Source organism: Pelophylax lessonae, assembly GCF_965119305.1.
Source record: "Pelophylax lessonae genome assembly, chromosome: 3".
Classification (NCBI taxonomy): Eukaryota; Metazoa; Chordata; class Amphibia; order Anura; family Ranidae; genus Pelophylax; species Pelophylax lessonae.
In genome coordinates, this window is record NC_138770.1 from 672,827,541 (window position 1) to 672,854,399 (window position 26,859).

The following is a 26,859-nucleotide window of genomic DNA, read 5'->3' on the forward strand; positions in this document are numbered from 1 at the left end:
GGCAAAAACCTCTCTCACCTCTCTGTTGATTCATTCATCCCATTGGCTAGCCACCCCTTGCACTCCTCAGTAAGCCTTGGTTCACACTGATGCGACATATGTTCTAACTTTGAGAGCACGTTGCATGAGAAGTTGCACCCCATTTAGTGCAATGGAAATGTTCTAACAGGAGCGACATGATTTACTCTGACTTAGAAAAAGGTTCCTGCACTACTTTTGATCCAAGTTCAGCACGCCTTGCATTGACTTCTGTTAAAGAAGTTGTATGCAAGTCGTACCGAAGTCGTGCTGAGATGTCGGCTTTGAAGTCGCGGCAGTGTGAACCGTGCCTAACTACAATAAAATATTTGGGTGAAAACCTGGAATGAAGCTAAGGAACCAAAGAATTTAACAAAACCAGGATTATCCTGGCTAGATAAAATCCATCTTGTAAGGAGAAAGACATCACAGCCTCTCCACTCACCAGTCACCTGGAAGACGCAGGTGTCAGAGCCCACATCGTTAGAGATGTTACATTCGTAGGTGCCGCTGGTCTCCTGGCTCATGCTGGGTATCTTGTATTCTGAATATTCCTGCTGTTCTACGGAGGGAACAAGAAGATTCCGGTTAAACCTCCAGACGGCGGTGGCCACTTTCACCGGGCTCCCTTTCAACATGTTGCACCGCAGCTGTACACTCTGCCTCATCGCTTGCCGGATGTCCTGGAACTTTGGCTCCACCACTGGGGCAACTGAAAGAGATCAACGAAAGATCCTACATTTCATAAAATTCTCAGAGACAGTGAAATTCATTTAAGAAAGCATACATTTATATTTCAAAAAGAGAAAAATAAAAACAAAAAAAAAAGTCTATTAAATAAGTAAAATAAACCAATGAAATACATTTGTGATTTTGTACAACTGAGCATTTTTTCTGGGCATTTTTATTTACTTCTTTACTACTTTAAATTTGCATCATTTTTTGGCAATGACAGATTGAGCTGGGCTCCCGGACAGATGTCAAATGTCATTAAAGTGATGTCAAATGTCATTAAAGTGTAAGCTCTTTTTTTAAATTTGTATTATAAGTTAATAAAGTTTTTTTAGGTTAGGGGTGTTCAAAGCACACTGTTTTTGGAGCTGCCTCCTCTTTGCAGCATGCCACTGCTTCATTTGAAAGGACAAATAAAATAAGTGCAAGAACATTGGGCACCTAAACCACCTAACATGATATTACTCATCTTCTTATCCTCAAAGATAATATAAAAGTTAGGTATACACCAGTTAGGCCTATTATCCTTAATAAAACTGTTCTACAACTGGCCAATATTGCGGTATCTTAAAGTGAAAGTTCATGCAAAATCTAACTAAGGCTAAACCTACTCTCACTCCCATTCTAAGCCTATTCTATCTAACCCTGTAAAAGAGATGTGTATACTTACATAGTCTGAAGCTGCCCCAGACTGGTCACATGATCTCTCTATGTGTAGAGGACAGATCAGCAAAAACAGCTGCAAATGCCTGGGAGATGACATCATCCATCGACTTACTATGGGTCATCTGTTGTCGGCTGTCCCTCTTCTACATTGAAGCCGCCGCCACTGCTGGCAGCTGATCATAGGACTGTCAGAACGTCAATGCAACCCTGTGGTCCTCTGGCCCCAGTCTTCTTGCCGGCTTGCATTCCTGTTTGGTACAGCTCCAGGCTACATCTCCCTCTGCTTGCAGCTTGCCCGGCAACAACCCTCAGACCACCCACCTTGTTCCTTGCGGATAACTGGCCACTGGTGGAGTCGTCCAGTGCAGCCCCCATTGAAACATTCCTTTGTGGAGAAACTGCCTGGTGCAGCAGTGATTCAGGACTGTGTCATCTCTCTGGACCCTTGCCAGCAGCCATTGGCCTCCATAGGAGGAATATAAACTGCATATGAATCCCACATCCTTGTGAGTGAAATCCTTTTATACAGTATATATGTGTGTTTAAAGCTAATAAACAGATACACTTTTTTATCTTTTATACACAGAGGCATCCAATATCCTCAGAAATGGTGCTGCAGCCATAGACACAGTGGAATCTTTTAACCACACCACCCTAGACATTGACATTATGGCACATATGGGCTGCATACCCATTTTCTGTCTGCGCTAAGGGATTTTATACTCTTTTTTGAAAGTAGCTTGCCTATTAGCCATAAAAATGGCCTGGGTTTACCAGGATTTGTCGCTATGTTCCGGTTCGACGAATTTCGAACCTGTACAGCCGTGGCCAAAAATTTTGAGAATGACACAAATAATATTTTTCACAAAGTCTGCCTCAGTTTTTATTATGGCAATTTGCATATACTCCAGAATGAGTGATCAGATGAATTGCAATTAATTGCAAAGTCCCTTTTTGCCATAAAAATGAACTTAATCCCATAAAAAAACATTTCCACTGCATTTGTGAAGAAGGCTTCAGGGCACCCAAGACAGCCCAGCAAGTGCCAGGACCGTCTCCTACATCTGATTGAGCTGCAGGGTCGGGAAACCACCAGAGCAGAGCTTACTCAGGAATGGCAGAAGGCAGGTGTGAGTGCATCTGCATGCACAATGAGGAGAAGACTTTTGGAGGATGGCCTGGTGTCAAGAAGGGCAGCAAAGAAGCCTCTTCTTTTCAGGAAAAACATCTGGGACAGACTGATATTCTGTAAAAGGTACAGGAATTTGACTGCTAAGGACTGCGGTAAAGGCGTTTTCTCTGATGAATCCCTTTTCCGTCTGTTTGGGACATCCGTAAAAAACCTTGGTCGGAGAAGAACAGGTGAGCGCTACCATCAGTCCTGTGTCATGCCAACAGTAAAGCATCCTGAGACCATACATGTGTGGGGTTGCTTCTCAGCCAAGGCTTACTCTCAGATTTGCCTAAGAACACAGCCATAAATAAAGAAGGGTACAAAAACATCCTCTGAGAGCAACGTCTCCCAGCCATCCAAGAACAGTTTGGTGAGGAACAATGCATTTTCCAGCATGATGTAGCACCTTGCCATAAGGCAAAAGTCATAACTAAGTGGTTTGGGGAACCATCTAAATTTTGAGTCCATGACCAGGAAACTCCCCAGGTCTTGTTCCCAGAACTTGATAACTTGTGGTCAATCCTCAGGAGGTGGGTGAACAAAAACCCCCCACAAATTCTGACAACCCCCAAGCATTGATTATGGAAGAATGGGCTGCCATCAGTCAGGATGTGGCCCAGAGGTCTTGAAAAAGAAGGGTCAACACTGCAAATAACAACTCTTTGCATAAACTTCATGTAATTGTCAATAAAAGACTTTGACACTTATGACATGCTTATAATTATACTTCAGTATACCACAAGTAACATCTGACAAAAGATCTAAAAACAGTGAAGCAGCAGACTGTGAAAATTATTATTTGTGTCAGTCTGAAAACTTTTGGCCACGGCTGTATATAACAGGCCTCAAGACAATATCGTGCACCAAGTACTCCTATAAACCGGATAAGCTGCAAGGTACAACACACAAAAGTATGTATACATTTTAGGCATTCCACTAAAAACTGTTTTACTTATTCTGGGCGAATGGATGATACAGGTGTCAGAAACCATAAATCAGGTGGAGACAAAAAATGCAGTTAAAATCACACATTTAATAAAATAGCAAAAAATAACAGTTCGGAAGAGTAGTCAAAAACCGAAGCCAGGGTTTGGATGCCAGAGCGGGTAATTAGACAAGCCGGGGTCAGAAAGCCAGAAGTCAGTGTAGTAAGGAGCAAAAACGGGAAAAGGTACCAGAAGAGAAGTCAGCCAGGCCAAGTCATTCACAGGAACACACTGGAGTTTTTAGACCACGCAAGGGCACGGAGGAAATAAGCAAAGCTGTTTGAATAGCCAAAAAGAGCTGGCTGTAGGGTGGACTAATGAGGCAGGTGATGGTAACCAGGTGATTTACTGTGGAAACAACTAGTGGCTGGTAATCAACCGACAGCTGAGCAGCCTCTGCGCACTGAAAGAAAAGACCTGCTCGTAAATAGCAGGAGCTCAGCCCTGACAACAGGCAGTGCTTGCCTAGACTATATAAATGCTCCTGTGCTTGAGAGTTGCTGGCAACTAGGTCTGTAGAAGAGCGACTCCCCTTGTTTAGCCGCTGTTTCGGCTGTGCTGCCACTCCAAACAGGTCAGGGAAACCCAAATAGACTCTAAAAACAATAAAAATACAGAGGGCGCGCCAGCCTAGCACATTACCTTTGCAACAATTTATTAAAAAAAAAAAAGTTTGTACATCATACTCACAAACGAGAAGACTTGTTCAAGCGTGATAAAAAAAATATATACGTGTGTATATATATATATATATATATATATATATATATATATATATATATATATATATATATAACAGACAGTCCACCAATAGTCCATGCAGCATACTCTTCTCAATCGGATTGACGGGGAGTGTGTGAAAAGCTTGGCTACTGATTATATCATTTTGTTAATTGGTGATGCAGGGGCAGTCATGGAGTCTTGGGAAGCAGTGTAAGATGAAAGTGGATGGCAGATGATCCTGTATGCAGCATTGCATATTGATGGATGATCGGTCTGTTGCTTAATTTGACCACCTATAATTTAGTGGTCAATTCGATCTGGTAAGGGGATTACCTTATCACATAGGGTATGAAGTTTCTTCCTGGTTTTCTAGTCACCCTCTTCCCCTATCTGCATGTGGTTCTCCTGGAATGTTAGTGTGGTTTACCTTTTCTCTCCTAGATTTGACCACCCATATATGGACTTTTTTATGATTTTCATATAAGTCACATATACTGTCATTAAAATATTTATTTATTGGTTTTATCATTTGTTATTAGCGCTGCACTATTTGTTTATTACTAGCATACTCTACTGATTAGAGACAGTTGTGGGATGTAACGCTCCAAATGAAGCTGATTTGTTTCGAGCTCTGAAGAAGAGGGGTCACCCTCGAAACGCGTCAACCTCATTTGGAGAGTTACATCCTACAACTGTCTCTATTCAGTATAGTATGCTGCATGGACTATTGGTGGATTGTTTTATATATATATATATACACACACATATTGTCAGGAGTCAGGCTGGAGGTGACGAGAGGGCTCCCCTTGCGGCTGAGTGCAGAGCTGGAGATGGTGACAGAGGGTGCTATGCCCAAAGGTGCACGGGTTGCTTGCAGATGATGCTGCTTGAAGAATCGGATCCGGGGTGGAGAAGGTGGTCACAACCATTGGATCTCTGGAAGTGCAGGCAGGTCAATGCAAAGCAAGGTCAGTAGCCAGGCCGAGGGTCAAACACGGGAGGTCAATCAAGAGCAGAGGCAGGTAGAGTAGTCCGGATCAAGCAGGGGTCAAACACAAGAAGGTAATCAGGAATAGGCAGGAGCAAGTCTGTAAAGCAAGCCGGGTTCAGAGCCAGGAGAGAGAGCAGGTCAGGGATAGCCGGGTTGGTAACAGGTAATCAAGCTGAAGTTAAAGGCACAGGGGACACAGGATACTAGCTGAAGATAATCCAGCAATAAGTGATAGTCAGTGCTGTCTTTATACTGTATAGGCCAGTGGATGCTGGTAATTAGGACGCCCCGCCACGTACGCCGATGCACCATTGCGTACGCCAATTCCCCATCGCGTACCTTTTACTAATGCGCGCATGCCATCTTGAGCATTGGCGTATCTGCCAGTTCTCCTCGAACCTCTTCCCTGACACGTATATATCTACAGTATATATATTTTTTTTTTTTTAATCACGCTTGAACAAGTCATCTCGTTTGTGAGTATAATGTACAAAAATTTATATTTTTGAAAATTGTTGCAAAGGTAATGCGCTAGGCTGGTGCGCCCTCTGTATTTTTATCATTTTTACAGTGCTTGCCATGATGTTGACATTACAATTTCTAATAATAATTTCCAGGAATAGAGACCCATCGCCTCTCTAGTTGGTCATCACAGGACTAGTGCAATAAATGGCGATGTCTGAATTGAGTTACAGCACGGCAGTGTCCTGTGCATTATGGCGTTGTGTTTGTAGAACCTTGATATACGGCTTTAATAGCAGCGGGCTCTCAGCGGAGGGGTGAAGGTGGTCAGCATCTAATGCGCTCACACTTCCTGACCTCCCGGATTCTCCAACGGTTTCATCTTCCAGCTCCGCCGTGGCTTCCCAGCAGCTGGACTCATGCAGTTGTAGCGCGGGGGTCTCCATTACTCATGTCTGCGCCGTACGGTGAACTTCGAAATAAACCTCTGCCAGAGGCCGCGCTATTAAAAACATCCATTATATTATAGACGGAGAGAAGGCCGCTACGCTCTCCCTCTTCGTTATTACACCAATAAAAAGTGTTTTCTGTTATTAGGATGGTTTGGGAAGAACGCCTAATATCAGCAAAAATGCCATTTTTATTTAACGCCTCTTGGCACTCGCCCGCTGGGGGCGAATGAAATGTGCACCGCCGAAAAGTCGACACTATGCTTTTATTCTAACCAGCCTTTCCAACATTCTGTCTGCTCAAACATCCCGCAGACCTTGAATTTCAGCGTACGACCCTGAAAAAAGGAAGGCTCCACACAAAGCAATCATTTCTTTGGTGGCAGGTGATGCTAAGCGGAATCCCCCCGCTGGACCATTATATTCCATGCAGTCCAGGGGGGACTACCAAAATCTCACTCCTACGGCAGAAGGAGTAAAACCCCTGGGGACTTGGCTATAATTATATCTTTGTCATGGGTCCGATATACAGTATACATTTACTGGCCACTGTATTAGGTACACCTTGCTAGTAGCGGGTTGGACCCCCTTTTGCCTTCATTCTTGGTGGTATAGATACAACAAGATGTTGGAAACATTCCTCAGAGATTTTGCTCCATAGTGACATGATAGCATCATGCAGTTGCTGCAGATTTGTTGGCTGCACATCCATGATGCCAATCTCACGGAAGCCATTGGAGGACAGTGACCTCATTGTCATGTCTCCTGTTCCACCACATCCCAAAGGTGCTCTACTGGATGAGATGTGGTGAGTGTGGAGGCCATTGGGGTACAGTGACCTCATTATCATGGCTCCCGTTCCACCACATCCCAAAGGTGCTCTATTGGATGAGATGCGGTGAGTGTGGAGGCCATTGGAGTACAGTGACCTCATTGTCATGTCTCCCGTTCCACCACATCCTAAAGGTGCTCTATTGGATGAGATGTGGTGAATGTGGATTCCATTGGGGTACAGTGACCTCATTGTAATTTCTCCTGTTCCACCACATCCCAAAGGTGCTCTATTGGATGAGAGGTGGTGAGTGTGGAGGCCATTGGAGGACAGTGACCTCATTGTCATGGTGAAGAAACCAGTGGTGAGATGATTGGAGCTCTGTGACATGGTGCATTATCCTGCTGGAAGGAGCCATCAGAAGATGGGGACACTGTAGTCATAAAGGGGTGGACATGGTCAGCAACAATACTCAGGTAGTCTGTGATGTTTAAACCATGCTCAATTGCTACTAAGGGACCCAAAGTGTGCCAAGAACATATCTCCCACACCATTACACCACCACCACCAGCAGCCTGAACTGGTAATACAAGGCAGGATGGATCCATGCACCAAATTCTGACCCTACCATCTGAATGTCGCAGCTGAAATCGAGACTCATCAGACCAGGCAACGTTCTTCCAATCTTCTATTGTCCAAATTTGGTAAGCCTGTTCAAATTGTAGCCTCAGTTTCCTGTTCTTAGCAAACGGGAGAGGCACCCGGTGTGGTCTTCTGCTGCTGTAGCCCATCTGCTTCAAAGTTCGATGTATTGTGCATTCAGAGATGGTATTCTGTATACCTTGGATGTAACGAGTGGTTATTTGAGTTACTGTTGCCTTTCTATCATCTGGAACCAGTCTGCCCATTCTCCTCTGACCTCTGACATCAACAAGGCATTTTTCTCCACACAACTGCCGCTCACTGGATATTTTCTCTTTCCCCCACCATTCTCTGTAAACCTGAGAGATGGTTGTGAGTGAAAATCCCAGCAATACTCAGACCAGCCAGTCTCCCACCAACAACCATGCCACGTTCAAAGTCACTTAAATCCCTTTTCTTCCCCATTCTAATGCTCAGTTTGAACTTCACCAAGTCGACTTCACCACGTCTAGATGCCTAAATGCATTCAGTTGCTGCCATGTGATTGGCAGATTAGCAATTTGTGCTACCGAGCAATTGAACAGGTGTACCTAATAAAGTGGCCGGTGACTGTATCTATAGGTAATAAATAAGAATATAAATCTATATTTTTATAGATTTTTTTTGTTAAGCCGATTACACAAAACGAACTTATATATATATTATAGCTGCTGTATCAGGGTATTAAATCTCTCATATATAACAGTGCTGAACAATCACCCAACTTACAATAATCATACATAAAATAAGTAGAAAAATGTGAAAAAAAAGTTAAGTATAGTACAGTGATTTCATTAAAAAAGTTTTTTTTTTTTTTTTTAAATACCCTAAAGACCTTTCTTTATGCACTGGTCCAAATAATTTGGTGGAGGAGGAATTATGGTGTGGGATTGTTCTTCAGGGGTTGGGCTTGGCCCCTTAGTTTCACTGAAGGGAACTCTTAAGGCATCAGCAAACCAAGAAATTTTGGACAACTTCATGCTCCTAACTCTGTGGGAACAGTTTGGGGATGGCCCCTTCCTGTTCCAACATGACTGCACACCAGGGCACAAAGCAAGGTCCATAAAGACATGGATGACTGGGTTTGGGGTGGAGGAAATTGACTGACTGCACAGAGTCCTGGCCTCAACCCAGTAGAACACCTTTGGGATAAATTAGAGTGGAGAATGCTGACGCCTTAAGAGTTCCCTTCACTGGAACTAAGGGGCAAAGCCCAACCCCTGAAAAACAACCCCACACCATAATCCTCCCTCCACCAAATGATTTGGACCAGTGCACAAAGCAAGCTCCATAAAGACATGGATGAGCAAGTTTGTGGTGGAGGAAATTGACTGCCCTGCACAGAGTCCTGACCTCAACCCGATAGAACAAATCTGGCATGAATTAGAGCGGAGACTGCTGACGTCTTAAGTGTTCCCTTCACTGGAGCTAGGGGGCCTAGTGCAGTCCCTGAAAAACAACCCCCACCATAACCCCCCCTCCACCAAATGATTTGGACCAGTGCACAAGGTAAGGTCCATAAAGACATGGATGAGCGAGTTTGGGGTGGAGGAAATTGACTGGCCTGCACAGAGTCCTGACCTCAACCCGATAGAACACCTTTGGTAAAAATTAGAGCAGAGAATGCTGACGCCTTAAGAGTTCCCTTCACTGGAACTAAGGGGCCAAGCCCAACCCCTGAAAAACAACCCCACACCATAATCCCTCCTCCACCAAATGATTTGGACCAGTGCACAAAGCAAGGTCCACAAAGACATAGATGAGCGAGTTTGGTGGTGGAGGAAATTGAGTGGCCTGCACAGAGTCCTCCTGACCTCAACCCGATAGAACACCTTTGGGATGAATTAGAGACTACAACAGTCTTCTTGTCCAACATCAGTGCCTGACATCACAAATGAGCTTCTGGAAGAATGGTGAAACATTCCCATAGACACTCCTAAACCTTGTGGATGGCCTTCCCAGAAGAGTTGAAGCTGTTATAGCTGCAAAGGGTGGGGAAACTCAATATTGAACTCTACGGACTTATGCCTCGTACACACGCAACGATTATCGGCCGACCGATCGTCCGTCTTTTGTCCAGAGTGGTGTTTTGTTGGTTGGAATGTGCTCTAGACTGCACACGAATTTTCTCGGCCAACAAAAACCAACTTCAGAAGTGATGTCATGTGCTGGTTTACTTTCTTTTTTTTTCTTCTCTGAGCATGCCCAGTCTTGCTCATCAGATGTTTGTCTGCCGAAATCTGTACTGACTGACGGAAAATAGGCCGTTGTGTTGACGGCCAACAAAAATTTTATAGCCTGCACACCAGATTTTTTTCGCCCGAAAAATCCGAGTCGGTTGGCGGAAGCATCATACTAACAAGCCGAAAATCGGCCGATCGGACGTTGGCCGAAAATTCCCGGCCAATAATCGATGCGTGTGTACGAGGCTTAAGACTGGGATACCATTAAAATTCATGTGCGTGTAAAGGCAGGCGTCCCAATACTTTTGACAATATAGCGTACGTTAAACCTGTTACATCCCACATGATCGAATTTGTTACTGCAGAAATAATTGCATTCAACCAAAGTCTCTGTGCAATTAAATAAAGCTTAACAAAAAAAAGAAAAATCCAGACCCAAAATCCGACCTTGGGGCGCTCGCCGTATTGATTTTTTTTTTTTTCTTCCAGCAGCTAATTTTGGAGAGATTTATCCACGTTATCCATCAGGCTCACTGGAGGTTAAAAAAGAAGCAGATCCGATTGTTCTACATAGGCGTTTTCTGCACGTAGCGCAGCACGGAGGATCTGAAGGGAGGGGGTGCGGAGGGGGACGGAGCGGCAAACACTTATCATCAGAACTTTACGCGCGGCACACTCCGACATCTGCTGAGATGAAGACCGCTGTGCCAGAAGCACGCTAATGAAGAGTCTGAGCTGCGGAGACCCGTCTCTGTAATCCCAGACATGTGTGAGCGCGCGGCGAGGCGACAGGTGACTCGTTAGGCTTGAAGCTCCCTTAATGGAGCCATCAGAATGTGCGCCGCCGCGGCCCCCGGGTCAGGGAGTACGGTGCCAGGAACAAATGATGAGGGCTGCGTGCGAGGAGGTGTGTGCCGCTCCACTCTCCGAGTAATGAGGGACGCGCACACCGCCTCCGCTTCCCATCTTCACCTTCACGGGAGACGCCTGGCTCCTCTCCGCACATAATGGACTTTTATTGTGTTTACCACGGAGAAAGGAGATAAGGAAAGGGTCATGGCGTTAGGGGGGGGGGCACACCGGGCTCCGCCGCGCATCAACTGACCCATCGTGCCACGAGGTCAGGAATAAAGAGGACCTGTATGCTGATATATTGAAAAACTGCTTTACAGGTCACAGAATCCGTTATTCAGCCAGGCCAATATCATACCACAATGTCCGTGTTTGTAGAAAGTGAACACACACCAGCTGAAGCTGAAATCAGGCTTGCGGTGCTGCTACGTAAGCCGATGGTCAGGAACAGGGCTGGCCCCAGTGGTGTATTTTGGTTTTGTGCTGCCCTAGGCAAGACTAAAATTGGGCGCCCCCCCTCCTATGTAAACTTTCCACACTCCTTCCTTTTTAACGGATGTGACTCCCTCCAAAATTTAAGGACTACAAGTCCCAGCATGAACCCCTGAGATCTCACGAGAGGGGGGTGGGAGAGAGAGAGGGGTGGGTAAGGGAGGGAGGTGTGAGAAAGAGAGAGGGGGGATGAGAGAGAGAGAGGGGGGAGAGCGAGAGAGAGGAGAGAGAGAGAGAGAGGGGGATCAGAGAGAGAGGGGGGATGAAAGAGAGAGAGAGAGAGAGAGGAGAGAGAGAGAGGTGGGGGGTGAGAGAGAGAGGGGGGAGAGAGAGAGAGAGGGGGGAGAGAGAGAGAGAGGGGGGAGAGAGAGAGAGCGGGGGGGTGGGAGAGAGATAAGGGGGATGAGAGAGAGAGAAGAGGGATCAGAGAGTGAGGGGGGATTGAGAGAGAGATATAGGGGGGGTGAGAGAGAGAGGGGATGAGAGAGAGAGGGGGGGGTGAAAGAGAGAGAGAGGGGGGGATGAGAGAGAGAGGGGGGATGAGAGCGAGAGAGAGAGGGTGGGAGAGAGAGAGGGGGGATGAGAGGGAGAGATGGGGGGTGAGAGAGAGGGGGGGAATGAGAGAGAGGGAAGAGGGAGGGGTGAGAAAGAGAGGAGGGGGTGCGAGAGGCAGCTCTAGCAACCACTGGCCAAAAAGATTCTCAGGTGGAGGGGGGGGGACTTTTTTGCTGCCCCCCTGCAAAGTGCTGCCCTAGGCCTGGGCCTTGTTGGCCTAGGCCAAAATACAGCACTGGCTGGCCCAAGACATTGTGCTGCCTGGGTCCAAGAATGAAATGCTGCCCTCCCCCACCCAAAAAAAATAAAAAATCACGCCCATCAAAGGGCGTGAGCAGAAGAAGGCAGGCTGGGCTCGGGTGTATTACAGCCGGTGTTAGGCTGTGTGTGAGCGCCCTCGCGCCTGGCAACTATGAGTATGTGTGTTGAAGGAAGCAGGGCGGCCTTTTTACAAGGCCGTGGAGCGGCCCAGGGGGGCAGTTGTCACATACAAAACTGCTGGAAAAAAAAATCTTAAGGCGTCAGTTTGCTGCCCCTCTCAAAGTGCTGCCTGGGTCCACTGGACCCAGCAGGACCCACGGTAGGGCCAGCCTTGGTCAGGTAGGGCCAGCCTTGGTCAGGAAGGTGAGAGGTCAGGGTTGGTGTCACTGGTTGGGTGATGTTCTCTAGTACAGGGCCGGACTGGCCTACCGGGATGCGGGGAAATTTCCCGGTGGGCTGCCGGCCCTGGGGCCGCTTTAAGCATTGGGGCCGGCCGCTTTAAGTATTGGGGAGGGGTGGGGCCACGCCGCTGTGATGATGGCCGTTGCAGCCCCGCCCCCGCTGCACTCCAGAGTGACGGTGATGGTCCGATATACTTCTACGTCAGCCGCAGTGAGTGGCATGACGTCACATCTGGCGGGAACGGCTGCGCGGTGGTGAATCAACTCTGACTCCACAAGACTGTCACGGCGCCGATCCATCATCCCTCCCACACAGCGAGACGTGCCAGCAGAGCAGCATGATTGCAAGTGAGGTGGGTCACAGTGACTGTATTTATTACCAACTTTGGAAAAAAAAGGCACATGTGCCCTACCTCCAGTTTGTGCTAACCTACCTACAGTCATGTCTTGCAGTACCTGATTGCCTTCTACTACTGCCATTTACAGCATCTATGCCTTTCATTTTAGACCTGCCTCTCATAATAGTATTTTTTGGAAGGTCAATGGAATACCTAATTGAAACGTAGGGGATAGGTGAGTGGATTTTGAAGCGCACAAGTTTTAGATGTGAGAATTCTGCCACAGAATTGTGGCAGGATTAATACAATTGAAAACTTGGATAAGTGCAATCAATTTGCTGTCAGCAGGTTACAATACCCAGAACATAGGAACAGAGCCTTAAGGGGACATAGGTATGTCAATCACGTCTCTCTTTTTAAAATGAAAAGGAAAACATTTCAGAAAACCTTGTTCAATCAGCCGGTTGCAGCCAATTGGCTGCAGCACTAATCTGTGTATTCTGACAGTACCCCTGAATATTCCTGTATCCACATCACTTGTGTGGATGTAAGAACCTATCAGCCAGCAATCTGAACAAAAAAAAAAAAAAAAACTGTACATGTGTACCAGCTTAAATGGTAAATTCACATTTTAGAACATGTTACACCAGTTTTCAGGGTGTAACATGTTCTAGTTGCCCCCTCTACTTCTCAGGCGCCTATACAATGTCCGCAACCTCTGACATCTCCTGTACCATGTCTGCAGCCCATGACCTCTCCTGTACCATGTCCACAGCCGATGACCTCTCCTGTACCATGTGCGCAACCTCTGACATCTCCTGTACCATGTCTGCAGCCCCTGCATCTCCTGTACTATGTGCGCAGCCCCTGCATCTCCTGTACCATGTCCGCAACTCAGGGCATCTCCTGTACCATGTCCGCAACCTCTGACCATCTCCTGTAACTTGTCTGCAGCCTCTGAGAGAGAGCCTGGAAAGGAGATTGCTCTTATATATATAAAGTCCTATGTGCTTTCATATCTGTCTTATCTATATCTATTGTGACAGGAAGTCAGGTAAATCTGTGGATGTATGCACAGACAGGAGATACATTTCCACCTGGTTTAGAAAATTCACCAATTACTATAGGGTGTCGGCTGCAAAGGTAGCCAGAACTGTCTAAGGACGTTGAACAGACTTCAGCTGTTCAGAATGAGGAAATTAAGGCCTCTATAATTTGTCCAGAGGAAGTCTATGGGTGTGCCTCCTGATGCTGTGTGAGCTGGGGAGAGGAGGACAGTCAGATGTGTGCCTGCCAACGCTGTGTGAGCATGGGAGAAGGATTGCTGCCTCCTGACGCTGTGTGAGTAGAGGAGGACAGTCAGATGTGTGCCTCTCGACGTTGTGTGAGCATGGGAGAAGGAAAGACCTCCTGGAGCGATGTGCGCTGAGGAGGGTAAAAAGTGTGAAGACTTCTCAAGGTGAGAAAATTAACTATTTCTATCTGAAGAGTGTGAAGAGAAAAACCAATGGATGTTTTCTATGTGAAAGGAAAGTCCAATGAACATGTGCTGTGTGAAGAGAAAAGGGACATTCTCTATGTGAAGAGATAATAAATGGACTATTGATAGTCTGCTGTGTGATCAGCCAAGTCTGCCCAACAGTAGGATGGGGACAGACTTCCTTAGATAGGTTCCTGTGTGTGAGAAGGTAGCCGCCCACAGTGGCAAGGATTTATTTTGTGTTTTATTTTATTCTGGATGTTTTTGACGCTTGCAGTCTGGTGAAGAAAATTGCATGAATAAACCAAACTGTTGTTTGCAACCACTTCTCGGCTATCTCCCTGTGTAACGAATCCACGCCTGCCACCAAGCTAAATCCCCACACTACATATATATATATATATATATATAAAATACACTCTTCAAATGTGCTTTAAAACTCATGGTTTTCCCTATTTTGAACAAGAAAATAATGGCGTTATGTGGTTGGTCTGGTATAATAATGCTATGGGGCTGGTATGAAATATTTTCCAGGGCTGAATTGTATTCCCAGTCCGGCCCTGCTCTAGTAGCCCAAATGCAAAAGGCAAGCTCTGGAGAGACATCGCCTTCATTATATGGAAGATGGGTACAGACAGCAAGAGGTATCAAGAATGTTTCATTTAAAATTATATTTTGCTAGCTATGGGTAGGCAATCACATAAAACCTGAAAAAAATTTATTGTTAAAGGGTTACCCCACCCAGAACAGATACTTCAGTGATTTGTTGATGACACCACTGACCCCAAAAAATGGGGTACCATTCCTCCCACTGACACAACGAAAAAGCACTAATCCTTCCATTGATGCCAAAGATGGGGCATTATTGCTAATGTTAACACCAACAATAGCGGAACTATTCCTCCAACGGACACCAACAATGGGGCACTATTGCTTCCAATGACACCAACAATGGGGCACTATTGCTTCCAATGACACCAACAATGGGGCACTATTCCTTCCAATGACACCAATGATGGGGAAATATTTTTCCCAATGAAACCAATGATGGAACGCTATTCCTCCCACTGACACCAATGATGGGGCACTATTCCTCCCACTGACACCAATGATGGGGCACTGTTCCTCCCACTGACACTAATGATGGGGCACTATTCCTCCCACTGACACCAATGATGGGGCACTATTCCTCCCACTGACACCAATGATGGGGCACTTTTCCTCCCACTGACACCAATGATGGGGCACTATTCCTCTCACTGACACCAATGATGGGGCATTATTCCTCCCACTGACACCAATGATGAGGCACTATTCCTTCCACTAACACCAATGATGAGGCACTATTCCTTCCACTAACACCAATGATGAGGCACTATTCCTCCCACTGACACCAACAATGGGGCACTATTCCTCCTACTGACACCAACAATGGGGCACTATTCTACCCACTGACACCAATGATGGGGCACTATTCCCCTCACTGACACCAATGATGGGGCACTATTCCTTCCACTGACACCAACAATGGGTCACTATTCCTCCTACTGACACCAACAGTGGGGCACTATTCCTCCCACTGACACCAATGATTGGGCACCATTGCTCCTACTGAGACCAATGACGGGGCACTATTCATTCCAATGACAATAACAATGGGACATTATTCCTCCTACTGACACCAACAATGGGGCGCTATTCTTCCCACTGGCACCAACAATAGGGCACTATTCCTTCCACTGACACCAACAATGGAGCACTATTCCTCCCACTGACACCAATGATGGGGCACTATTCCTCCTACTGACACCAACAATTGCATACTATTCCTTCCAATGACACCAACAATGGGACACTATTCCTTGCTATACCCAAACACCATTGTTGGGCTATTATTTTCACCCACTGACCACTGGCCATAGTCTGCCCCACCCCCTGTAGACAGCAGGTCAGTGATTGACCCTTTAATAAAACATTTGACAAGGCCTGCTTTGGAGGAAGAATCTGCACATGAAATACAACAGAACAGCAAAGCATGGAGAAATGCGAAATGTGACATCAGAATTTTTTTTTTTTTAAGGTGAACTTTACAAAAATGAATTAAAATGTGCAAATGAATGAAACATGATCTAGTTTCCCCTTATCGGTACTTGGATTCAGCGTGCCAATCCAGGCGCCCCCACCCCATAAACCTCACAGGAAATGTCATCTTTGTGAGCCACTGAAATACTATTGCAGTAATTGCTTTTACCCAGAGGACCTTGCTGCAGCTCGTCTTACTTCTAATCTAATTGTAACCCAAATATCACCCCGGATAATAAAATCAACAGCAACATATGTTTGTACTTAGAAATGATGGTATTTAGTAATTACAGTTTACTTAGGATATCACACTATATGAAATGCCTATTAAAGAGAGAATTACTCTCTGGAGCTGAATGTACAGTGCGAATCATTAAAGAAACTCTCTGCAATCATGTATCAGTAGACAACCGTGAGAATTCCCTATAATAATTTGTGTCTCTGCCCCTCCCACAATGGTGAGATTTCCCTGCAGTAGTTTGTGTCTCTGCCCCTCCCACAATGGTGACATTTCCCTGCAGTAGTTTGTGTCTCTGCCCCTCCCATAATGGTGAGATTTCCTTGCAGTAGTTTGTGTCTCGGCCCCTCCCACAATAGTGAGATTTCCCTGCAGTAGTTTGTGTCTCTGCCCCTCCCATAATGGTGAGATTTCCTTGCAGTAGTTTGTGTCTCTGCCCCTCCCACAATGGTGAGATTTCCCTGCAGTAGTTTGTGTCTCTGCCCCTCCCACAATGGTGAATTTCCTGCAGTAGTTTGTGTCTCTGCCCCTCCCACAATAGTGAGATTTCCCTGCAGTAGTTTGTGTCTCTGCCCCCCCCCCCTCCCACAATGGTGAGATTTCCTGCAGTAATTTGTATGTCCACTACAACCTCTGATGCCTGTTGTACAGTGTGTTGGTCTATGTGGTTGCTATAGGTACTCACACTGGACATTGAGCTGCACTGTAGCTTCCCTGGGGCGGATGTTGAAGCCGTTATACCGCGCTGTTTGACACTTGTAAGTCCCGCTCATTTCCCGGGTAACATTTTCCAGCCGTAGTCTACCATCGAGAGTTTCCACCACCATTTCACCGGAAGCGAATCCACCTTCCTTATCCACGCGGGTCCACAGAATGGGAGGAAGCGGCTTCCCCCGCACCTCACACACCAGCTCTGCCAGGGAGCCCTCTCGTACCGTGATGATTGCCCTTTCCTTGGGCACACTGAGCGATGGAGGGACTGCAAGAGAACAAGAGATCACAGGAACATTTTGGTTATTTGCACAGATCTAGGTGTTAACTTCCACATTCATCTGCACATTTGTTGGCTGCAGCATTTTGGCCACAATTGGCAGTTGGCAGCCAATGACGGAACTTGGTATCACAATGGTGGGTCATATCAAAATGACAATAATTTTAACCAAAAAAAGAAAAAAGCCAAGAACAAAAACTCACAGAACAAAATGATCACCTAAAGCCCTTAAAAGCTTTAAAGAAACACCTTGAAGCGGAACTAAACCCTACTATCCTTTTCAGCCATGGAAGCCATCTTTGCTTCTGTTTGATCTGCAACTGCCATGGTGCTACCCATGTAATCAATTATGATTCCAGGATTATAATGGTTTGACAGTTTTAGTTGAGAGTACAAGCAAATGTGGCTTTCCAGGCAGGCCTAGACTGGCTACAGGGCACACCGGGCATTTGCCCGGTGGGCCAGGGCCGCTCACCCGGCCTCTCTGCGGCTGGTCGTCCACCAGTTCAGTTCAGGTGAAACTACAGGTCAGCTGATTCGTGATGAAGAGGAAGAAGTTGGAGGGGAAAGTGAGTGCGTCTCGGGGTGTGCCTGCATAGAAGTAACGGCGGGGCTGCTGCATATAAAAGAATCAATCTCTCTATTTTCTTCCTGCAGCCTCTGAAAGTTTGCTTCCCTTCCACTACCTCCCGCAGGCATTCAGAGGCTGCAGGAAGAAAATGGAGAAATTGATTCCTTTATATGTAGCAGCCCCCGCCGCTTCTATCCTGCTTCTTTCAACTGCCATGTATAGAACATGCTGCAGCAATAATGACATTTATAAAGCCAAAAAAATGACAGAATGTGTTCTCCGCCCCCCGTGCTTTTAGGCCCCCCAGTGCTCTCCACAGCCCCCCAGTGCTCTCCGCCCCCCATGCTCTCCCTGCCTCCCCCTGTGCTCTCCAACCCCCCCCCCCCCACCCCGTGCTCTCTGCCCCCATGCTCTCCAGCGCCCCCAGTACTCTCCGCCCTCCCCAGTGTTCTCCACCCCCCTGTGCTCTCCAGCCCCCCCTGCTCTTTGACCCCTGTGCTCTGGCCCCTGTGCAATCTAGCTTCCCCGTGCTCTCTCCCCCCCCAGTGCTCTCGCCCCCTGTCCCCCCCCCATGCTCTCCGACCCCTACCCTGTGCTCTCCAGCCCCCTATTGCTCTTCGCCCCCTGTGCTCTGCCTCCCGTGTTTTCTGGCCCCCATATGTTCTCTGTCCCACCACTGTGCTCTCTGTCCCCGGGCTCTTCACCCCCCCATGCTCTCTGACCCCCCCCCCCGTGATCTTTCCCGGTCCCCCTTTACCTCCATCAGGATAAACAGTGGGGAAGGAGCCAGTAAATATGTCATGGGCTGCTTAGTCTAAAATGCCCGGGCCTATATTTGTCCCAGTCTAGGCCTGATTTCCGGCATGCTGGGAATGTAGCTGTACTTTGAAACCATTGAATCAATGAGTTTAGTTCCGCTTTCAAGAGAGAAACTATGGTACACCTTAAAGAGAAAAACTATGGTCCCCTTTACTGTTGGCTTTAAACTCCCCCCCCCTTGTCTGCGCAGATGTGCTGAAGGGCTCTGCCTAGCCTTCAGGCCCCATTAGAGCCCTACAGCACGTGCAGCACCTACACATGCACAGAGGGTTACCGCATTATGTTTGGAACATCCATACCACTTTGCCTTCATGCATGTGCATGAAAAAAAAAAGGCAGGGGAAAGTAGGTTTATATCTAAGGTAAAGGTCCACTTTGACCCTCCATATTTTTATTGTATCCCTGGCAGGGACAGCAGTCAGTCAAATCCTTACGGGAGGCTTTAATCCTGTTACACTCTGTCCTGTCCAAAGTGATAGAAAATATTTTAGATGTTAGATGGAGTTAGCCATTAAGGGACAATTTCAAACCCCCCAAAATCAACTCTCCTCCATCAACATTTTCTATAGTGTTTAGGCTAATCACATGATGTTCTCTTCTTCGGCTCTTCCCCGGAAATAGATGTTCCTTCATGATGCAGAAAATGCCCCGGATGTTCCCTCTATCGTATCTCAGCCTCAGGGGGCGGGGCCATGACACCCTGCACTCACAGCATGCCCTCAACTTTCTAGGCTGAATGACTCTGAGTGTCATTTATCCAAGAAGACTGGGGACATCTTGTGGTACAGAAGGGGTAATGCAGCGAACACCCCATTCCCAAACTAACGGTCATGTAATTTACTCTTTGTTATAACCTAATTCATAACCCCCCCCCCCCCCAACTGGTCCACCTTCAGGCACTATAGATGGTGTATGCTCACCTGTCTCTGCAGAGATGTTTATGTCACTGCTCTTTATGGTAAAGGGCAGGTTGGGTAAGGACGCCTCGCACATATAAATGCCGTAGTCACTGAATTTCAGGTCTAAGATCTCCAGACTGCTGCTCCCCGGAGGCAGTTCCGGGTCATTTCTGGTGAAGACGATCCTGTTGGTCTCCTTTACCACCTTCTGGTTCTTGAACCACGTGTACTGGACCTTATCCTGCGGCACGGCGTCAACGTGACACGAAAGCTTCAACTCCTGAGTCAGCTGGATGGTCTCGCTCTCCTTGATGCCATCCGGCGTGATCTGAAATGTCAGGTTTCTCATGGCTGTTCAAGGCCAAAAAAAAAGAAACAAAAGAATAAATATAAATGATAATTGCTTAAGTATTTCAGGTGGTATATTAAAGTGGACCTGTCATTTTCACACTTCACATGAATCAGCAGGGTACATGTCAGCATTACCAATTCATCCTATTCAGTGTTGGGGGTAACTAGTTACAAAGTAACTGATTACAGTAACTACATTACTTTTTTTGGTAACAAAGTAACGTAACTAGTTACACTACTAATATTGGTAACTACACTACTTTACTAGGCTATAGGAGGTAACTACACTACTTTACTAGGCTATAGGAGGTAACTACACGACTTTACTAGGCTATAGGAGGTAACTACACTACTTTACTAGGCTATAGGAGGTAACTACACTACTTTACTAGGCTATAGGAGGTAACTACACTACTTTACTAGGCTATAGGAGGTAACTACACTACTTTACTAGGCTATAGGAGGTAACTACACTACTTTACTAGGCTATAGGAGGGAACTACACTACTTTACTAGGCTATAGGACAGGGGTAATTAATTAGAATTCAAGGAGGTCCGGTCGCTAAAATTTTCTTTGGGCCGAGGTCCGAATCTGAAGTCTGTGCTATGACTCAGAAAGATGGGCAAAACAAAACGTGTCCATCAGCGTTGCTCTTAACATAAAATATGCCCATTTGAGTGCCCCTTAACATAAAATGTGTCCATCAGCGTGACCCTTAGCATAAAATTTGCCCATCAGCGTGACCCTTAACATAAAATAAGGGGCACGCTGATGGGCACATTTTATGTTAGGGGGCACTCTGATGGGCACATTTTATGTTAGGGGGCACGCTGATGGGCACATTTTATGTTAGGGTGCACGCTGATGGGCACATTTTGTAAGGGGGCACACTGATGGGCAAAACAAAACGTGTCCATTAGTGTTGCTCTTAACATAAAATATGCCCATTAGAGTGCCCCTTAACATAAAATGTGCCCATCAGAGTGCCCTCTAGCATAAAATTTGCCCATCGGCGTGACCCTTAGCATAAAATTTGCCCATCAGCGTGCCCCCTAGCATAAAATGTGCCCATCGGCGTGACCCTTAGCATAAAATTTGCCCATCAGCGTGCCCCTTAACATAAAATATGCCCATCAGCGTGACCCTTAACATAAAATAAGGGGAACGCTGATTGTCACATTTTATGTTAGGGGGCACTCTGATGGCCACATTTTATGTTAGGGGGCACTTTGATGGGCACATTTTATGTTAGGGGGCATTCTGATGGGCACATTTTATGTTAGGGGGCACTTTGATGGGCACATTTTATGTTAGGGGGCACTTTGATGGGCACATTTTATGTTAGGGGGCATTCTAATGGGACCATTTTATGTTAAGGGGCACGCTGATGGGCAAAACAAAACGTGTCTATCAGTGTTGCTCTTAACATTAAATATGCCCATTAGAGTGCCCCTTAACATAAAATATGCCCATTAGAGTGCCCTTTAACATAAAATATGCCCATTAGAGTGCCCCTTAAAATAAAATGTGCCCATCAGCGTGACCCTTAACATAAAATAAGGCGCAAGCTGATGGGTACATTTTATCTTAGGGGGCACTCTAATAGGCATATTTTATTTTATGGGGCACTCTAATGGACACAAATGTGTGCCCCTTAACAAAATATGCCCATCAGTCTGCATTTTATAAAACTGTGCCCCACATACCTTTGGGAGCGAAAAATGTGGGAGCCAGGAGCAGCGAACATCAGGGGGGCAGGGCGTGCATGTGATGTCCCGCGGCTAGGCTGAGTGTGAGAGTCAGGAGCCGCAGTTAGGAGCAGGGGGGCGGGGCACGCACGTGACGTCACGCCCCAACTCGCGGCTGGCTGGGAGGGAGCCGAAGAAAGAAGCAGGGGGCGGGGCGCACACACGGAATGTCACTGGTTGCTGGGACACCCGCGGTCCCAGCAAACCAATGATTACCTACGGTGGCGGCCTGACGGGTCCGGGCGGAAGCCTCGTGCGGGCCGCTCCTGGACCGCGGGCCGCCATTTAGTGACGGCTGCTATAGGAGGTAACTACACGACTTTACTAGTCTATAGGAGGTAACTACACTACTTTACTAGTCTATAGGAGGTAACTACACTACTTTACTAGGCTATAGGAGGTAACTACACTACTTTACTAGGCTATAGGAACGCGCTTTCCCGCGTTACCCAAGCCGTGCGATACAATCGTTATTTCGAAGAATAGAGAGGGATGAAGTTTATGACTTTTTGTTGCACTTTATCTTTTATTCTGTTTTTTCAGGTTTTGTTCTCATGTTTCCCAAAGCCTGTGTTTATACAATAAACTCTATGCAGAAAGAGTGTCATGTATCTTCTTCTACACGGTCAATTAAGAAAGAGAACAGTAAAGTAATAAGTAGTGAAGTTACTTTTCAAATGCAGTAACTAGTAAAGTAATCTCATTACAATTTACAGAAGTAACTAGTAACTAGTAACTTGTTACATTTCTTGAGTAACTACCCCAACACTGATCCTATTATTTTCAATCAATTCCTTGGCAGGAAATAGAAAATACCTCTCCGGCTTCCTCGTGTGACTTAAAGCCTACTGAGGAGGTCACATGATCTCTGGCCACCAGAAGTATTGTGGCTGTTTCTTAGCATTGAAGGCGGCAGAGAAAGTAAAAATAAAAGTAAAAACTTTAGGCAAAAATATACTTTGGGCCTCTAATTATACGTTCTTAACATCAGTACTGGAAGAAGGTCCTTTAGCATCCAAGGTAAAAATTACCAATGCCCCCTCCTATAACAAAAAGGGCAGAGCCACCTGCTGAAGAGCCCAAGCTCTGCACCTTTAAAAAATGATATAGTCCTGTGAGCGACCAAGATGTATGAAAATGATTGCTGCAGGCACTCCACTCTCTCATAAGTGCGAATACAATTATCCCAAATAATGCAGCGCGGCATTATTTGGGATAAAAAGCTCTGCACCTTGTCTGTATACCCCTGGGGCCAGCACTGCCAGACACGCTGGCTCACCATGGTGTCTAGGTCAGGACGGAGGAAGGACCACAAAGGTACTAAAGTTCAGGAGGGACCCTGAAGAGGTACTTGTAGCAGTGAAGCTGTCACAAGAAAGCCAGGAGGCTGAATGTTACGTTTTTGCAGTGATGGTGAGAACCTTCTGTGTGGGAAGACATACCTGTGTGGAGTTTTGATGTTCATTTGAATAAAAGTGGGCAGGAAAACCCTAGAAACTATATATGGTGTGGAGTAAACTCTACTCCACACCATACCATTGAGCTACGAAACCCCGATGTGTCACAGCACCCAGAACAATAAAAACATTTTTGCAAAAGATAAAATTCTTTATTTGATACAGATAAAAGGCTGTAAACACAGAATAAAAGATTACAATCCAAATTATCAAAGGTATATAAATTCCATCATGCAGAGATATCTTCAGTAACAATCTGTCAATGGTATTAAATCTGAACGCGTTTCAACTCCTATGAGGTCTTCATCAGGTGGTAAATAATTAAGTAAATACCCTATGCTGCATGTTTAAAGAAATGAGTGCATGTCCAAGGAAACCCTGAGATGTAAATTTGATGTGATCCAAGAGATGCCAGACCCAGCCACACTCTGAACACATTGCTGTGTTTGCTCTGCCGAGTTCAGATGCCAACTGCTGGCACTCTCAAGTTGTTCGTCACATACCGTTACTAGGTGATTATCCCCTATTTGTGTTAAAGAGTGTGGCTGGGTCTTGCATTTCTTGCATCACATCAAATTTGTATCATTGGGTTTCCTTTGAACATGCACTCATTCTTTTAACATGCATCATTGGGTTTTTACTTCATTGTTTACCACCTGATGAAGACTTTTTAATGAGGTGAAACACGTTGAGGTTCAATACCATTGACAGATTGTTACTATTTATCTGTATCAAATAAATAATTATATTTTTTAATCAAAATTTTTGTTTTTCTGGGTGCCTATATAAAGTCCCATTCCATTACATAACAGGTTCTAAGTGTGGATTAGAGAGCAACACATGTTCTAAATTGTGGTTGCAGAAGCTCCTGGTGAGCTTGCCTGATGAGATTTTTGGGGGCCAACAAGAACCCCAAACCACAATCTGTCAATGGTGTTGAATCTCAACGAGTTTCAACTCATAAAGAGTCTAAATCAGGTGGTAAATAATGAAGTAAATACCCAATGTTGCATGTTAAAAGAAATGAATGCATGTCCAAGGAAACCCTGAGATGTAAATTTGATGTGATGCAAGAGATGCCAGATCCAGCCACACTCTGAACACATTGCTGTGTTTGCTCTGCCGAGTTCAGATACCAACTGCTGGCGCTCTCAGTTTTTTTCGCCACACGCCGTTACTAGGTGATTATCCCCTATTTGTGTTAAGAGTGTGGCTGGGTCTTGCATCACATCAAATTTACATCTCAGGGTTTCCTTTGGATATGCACTCATTCTTTTAACATGCATCATTGGGTTTTTACTTCATTGTTTACCACCTGATGAAGACTCTTTATGAGTCGAAACACGTTGAGGTTCAATACCATTGACAGATTGTTACTTTTTATCTTTATCAAATAAATAATTATATTTTTTATCAAAACTTTTGTTGTCCTGGGTGCCTATATAAAGTCCCATTGCATTACATAACAGGTTCTAAGCGTGGATTACAGAGCCACTCATTTTCTAAATTGTGGTTGCAGAAGCTCCTGGTGAGCCTGCCTAATGAGATTTTGGGGGGCCAACAAGCATCCCAAACCACAATCTGTCAATGGTATTGAATCTTAACGAGTTTCAACTCATAAAGAGTCTAAATCAGGTGGTAAATAATGAAGTAAATACCCAATGTTGCATGTTAAAAGAAATGAGTGCATGTCCAAGGAAACCCTGAGATGTAAATTTGATGTGATCCAAGAGATGCCAGACCCAGCCACACTCTAAACACATTGCTGTGTTTGCTCGGCCGAGTTTGGATACCAACTGCATGGCACTCTCAAGTTGTTTTTCACATACCGTTATTAGGTGATTATCCCCTATTTGTGTTAAGAGTGTGGCTGGGTCTTGCATCACATCAAATTTACATCTCAGGGTTTCCTTTGAACATGCACTCATTCTTTTAACATGCATCATTGGGTTTTTACTTCATTGTTTACCACCTGATGAAGACTCTTTATGAGTTGAAACATGTTGAGGTTCAATACCATTGACAGATTGTTACTATTTATCTGTATCAAATAAATAATTATATTTTTTAATCAAAATTTTTGTTTTTTCTGAGTGCCTATATAAAGTCCCATTCTATTACATAACAAATTCTAAGTGTGAATTACATAGCAACGCATTTTGTAAATGGTGGTTGGAGAAGCTCCTGGTGAGCCTGCCTGATGAGATTTTGTGGGGGCCAACAAGCATCCCAAACCACTTCCAATAAATTTCTACTAGGGATAAAAGGGTGGGACCTGGTGGCACTGACAGACAAGTTAGGGGGACTCAGGGAACAACAGAAGCAGAAATTAGGCAAAAATAACCTTTGAACCCTTCCTCTAATGCCTTTATTGAATTCATTGGGCTTTGCCAAAATAGCAAAATTTTGCCAAAATCTTCAGATTATGGCTGAAAATTTGGAAAAATGAAACCTCACTATTCCTAGTGGTCATCCTGCAGCCAAAAAATGCAAGTGGAGGCTACCCTGAAGGTACCTCTAGGTTGGAATGTATATGGTGGACCCACCACCAGGTGAAGCACAGGATGGGTATGGTTTGGAGTAAATATGGATAGTGTTAGGCAGGAGGAAATAAGTCAGTCAATCAATACTACAAAGCTCCTGAGACACAGCAATGAGCGGAACATTTATACACATCCATCACATTCATCATGGCAGTGTGAAATATACGGGATCACTAAGGTTTACTGGCCTTATACAGGACATACATCTCACTAGGACGTTGACCATCTTCTTGGCCATGTTGCCCACATTGTTGTTGGCCGTACAGTTGTAGTAGCCAGAATCCTGGGGCCGAATGTTCCAGATGGTCAGGTTCCCCCCTCTGCTGATGCTGTTGGGGGGCATGGGATTAGGGGAGTGTGACCACTCAGCTTTGGGCATAGGGTCGCCCCCGGTGACAGAACACTGCATAGTGACGTTGTCCCCTGGATTCACCACCAGCGTCTCGTTCACCGACAACTTCAAGTTGGGTGGAGCTAGAAGAGAACATGGAGTAACATCAGACGCAACTAAGTAACAATGCAAAAATCTACTGAGAACACGAACTGTCCTTTGTTTAATGTTTAACTCTTTAGGTTTAATCCAAATGATAAATCGCTGTATAGAAAACTAAAGCCTAGGAAATAACTCACATGATTTCTAACGACTATGATCATTGTGGTTATTTCACAGAATTAGGAACTGTAGATAATCCAAATATAATTCAGTTTAAATACACAGAAATAAGCCAGCGCTACGAGATAATGCAAAGTAATAATTGAATATCTACTGAAAAAAATGTATCTGTCATCAAATGTTTAGTTCTTCAGGTTTAATGCAAGTGATAAAATGATGGTTTATATTATTTGTCCGAAGTGTTTTTATATAATACTTGTATAATAATGCATTTTTTTTAGTAGCTTGTTTGAGGGCACATTTGGTGAGCGTTATAGGAGCCCAAAGACG

General features: G+C 45.4%; 1 protein-coding gene across 3 annotated transcripts in view; it reads right to left on the bottom strand.

Moving 5' to 3' along the window:
* Positions 1 to 26,859, bottom strand: part of MDGA1 (MAM domain containing glycosylphosphatidylinositol anchor 1) — a 498,204-nt gene that overhangs the window by 155,016 nt on the left and 316,329 nt on the right. For all 3 annotated transcript variants that reach the window (XM_082251647.1, XM_082251646.1, XM_082251645.1), the window contains 4 exons: positions 26,121 to 26,390; positions 19,838 to 20,167; positions 17,222 to 17,515; positions 464 to 730 (listed from right to left, as the gene is read on the bottom strand). In XM_082251647.1, the coding sequence (XP_082107773.1) occupies positions 464 to 730; positions 17,222 to 17,515; positions 19,838 to 20,167; positions 26,121 to 26,390 (1,161 nt within the window). The remainder of the gene's footprint in view (positions 1 to 463; positions 731 to 17,221; positions 17,516 to 19,837; positions 20,168 to 26,120; positions 26,391 to 26,859) is intronic.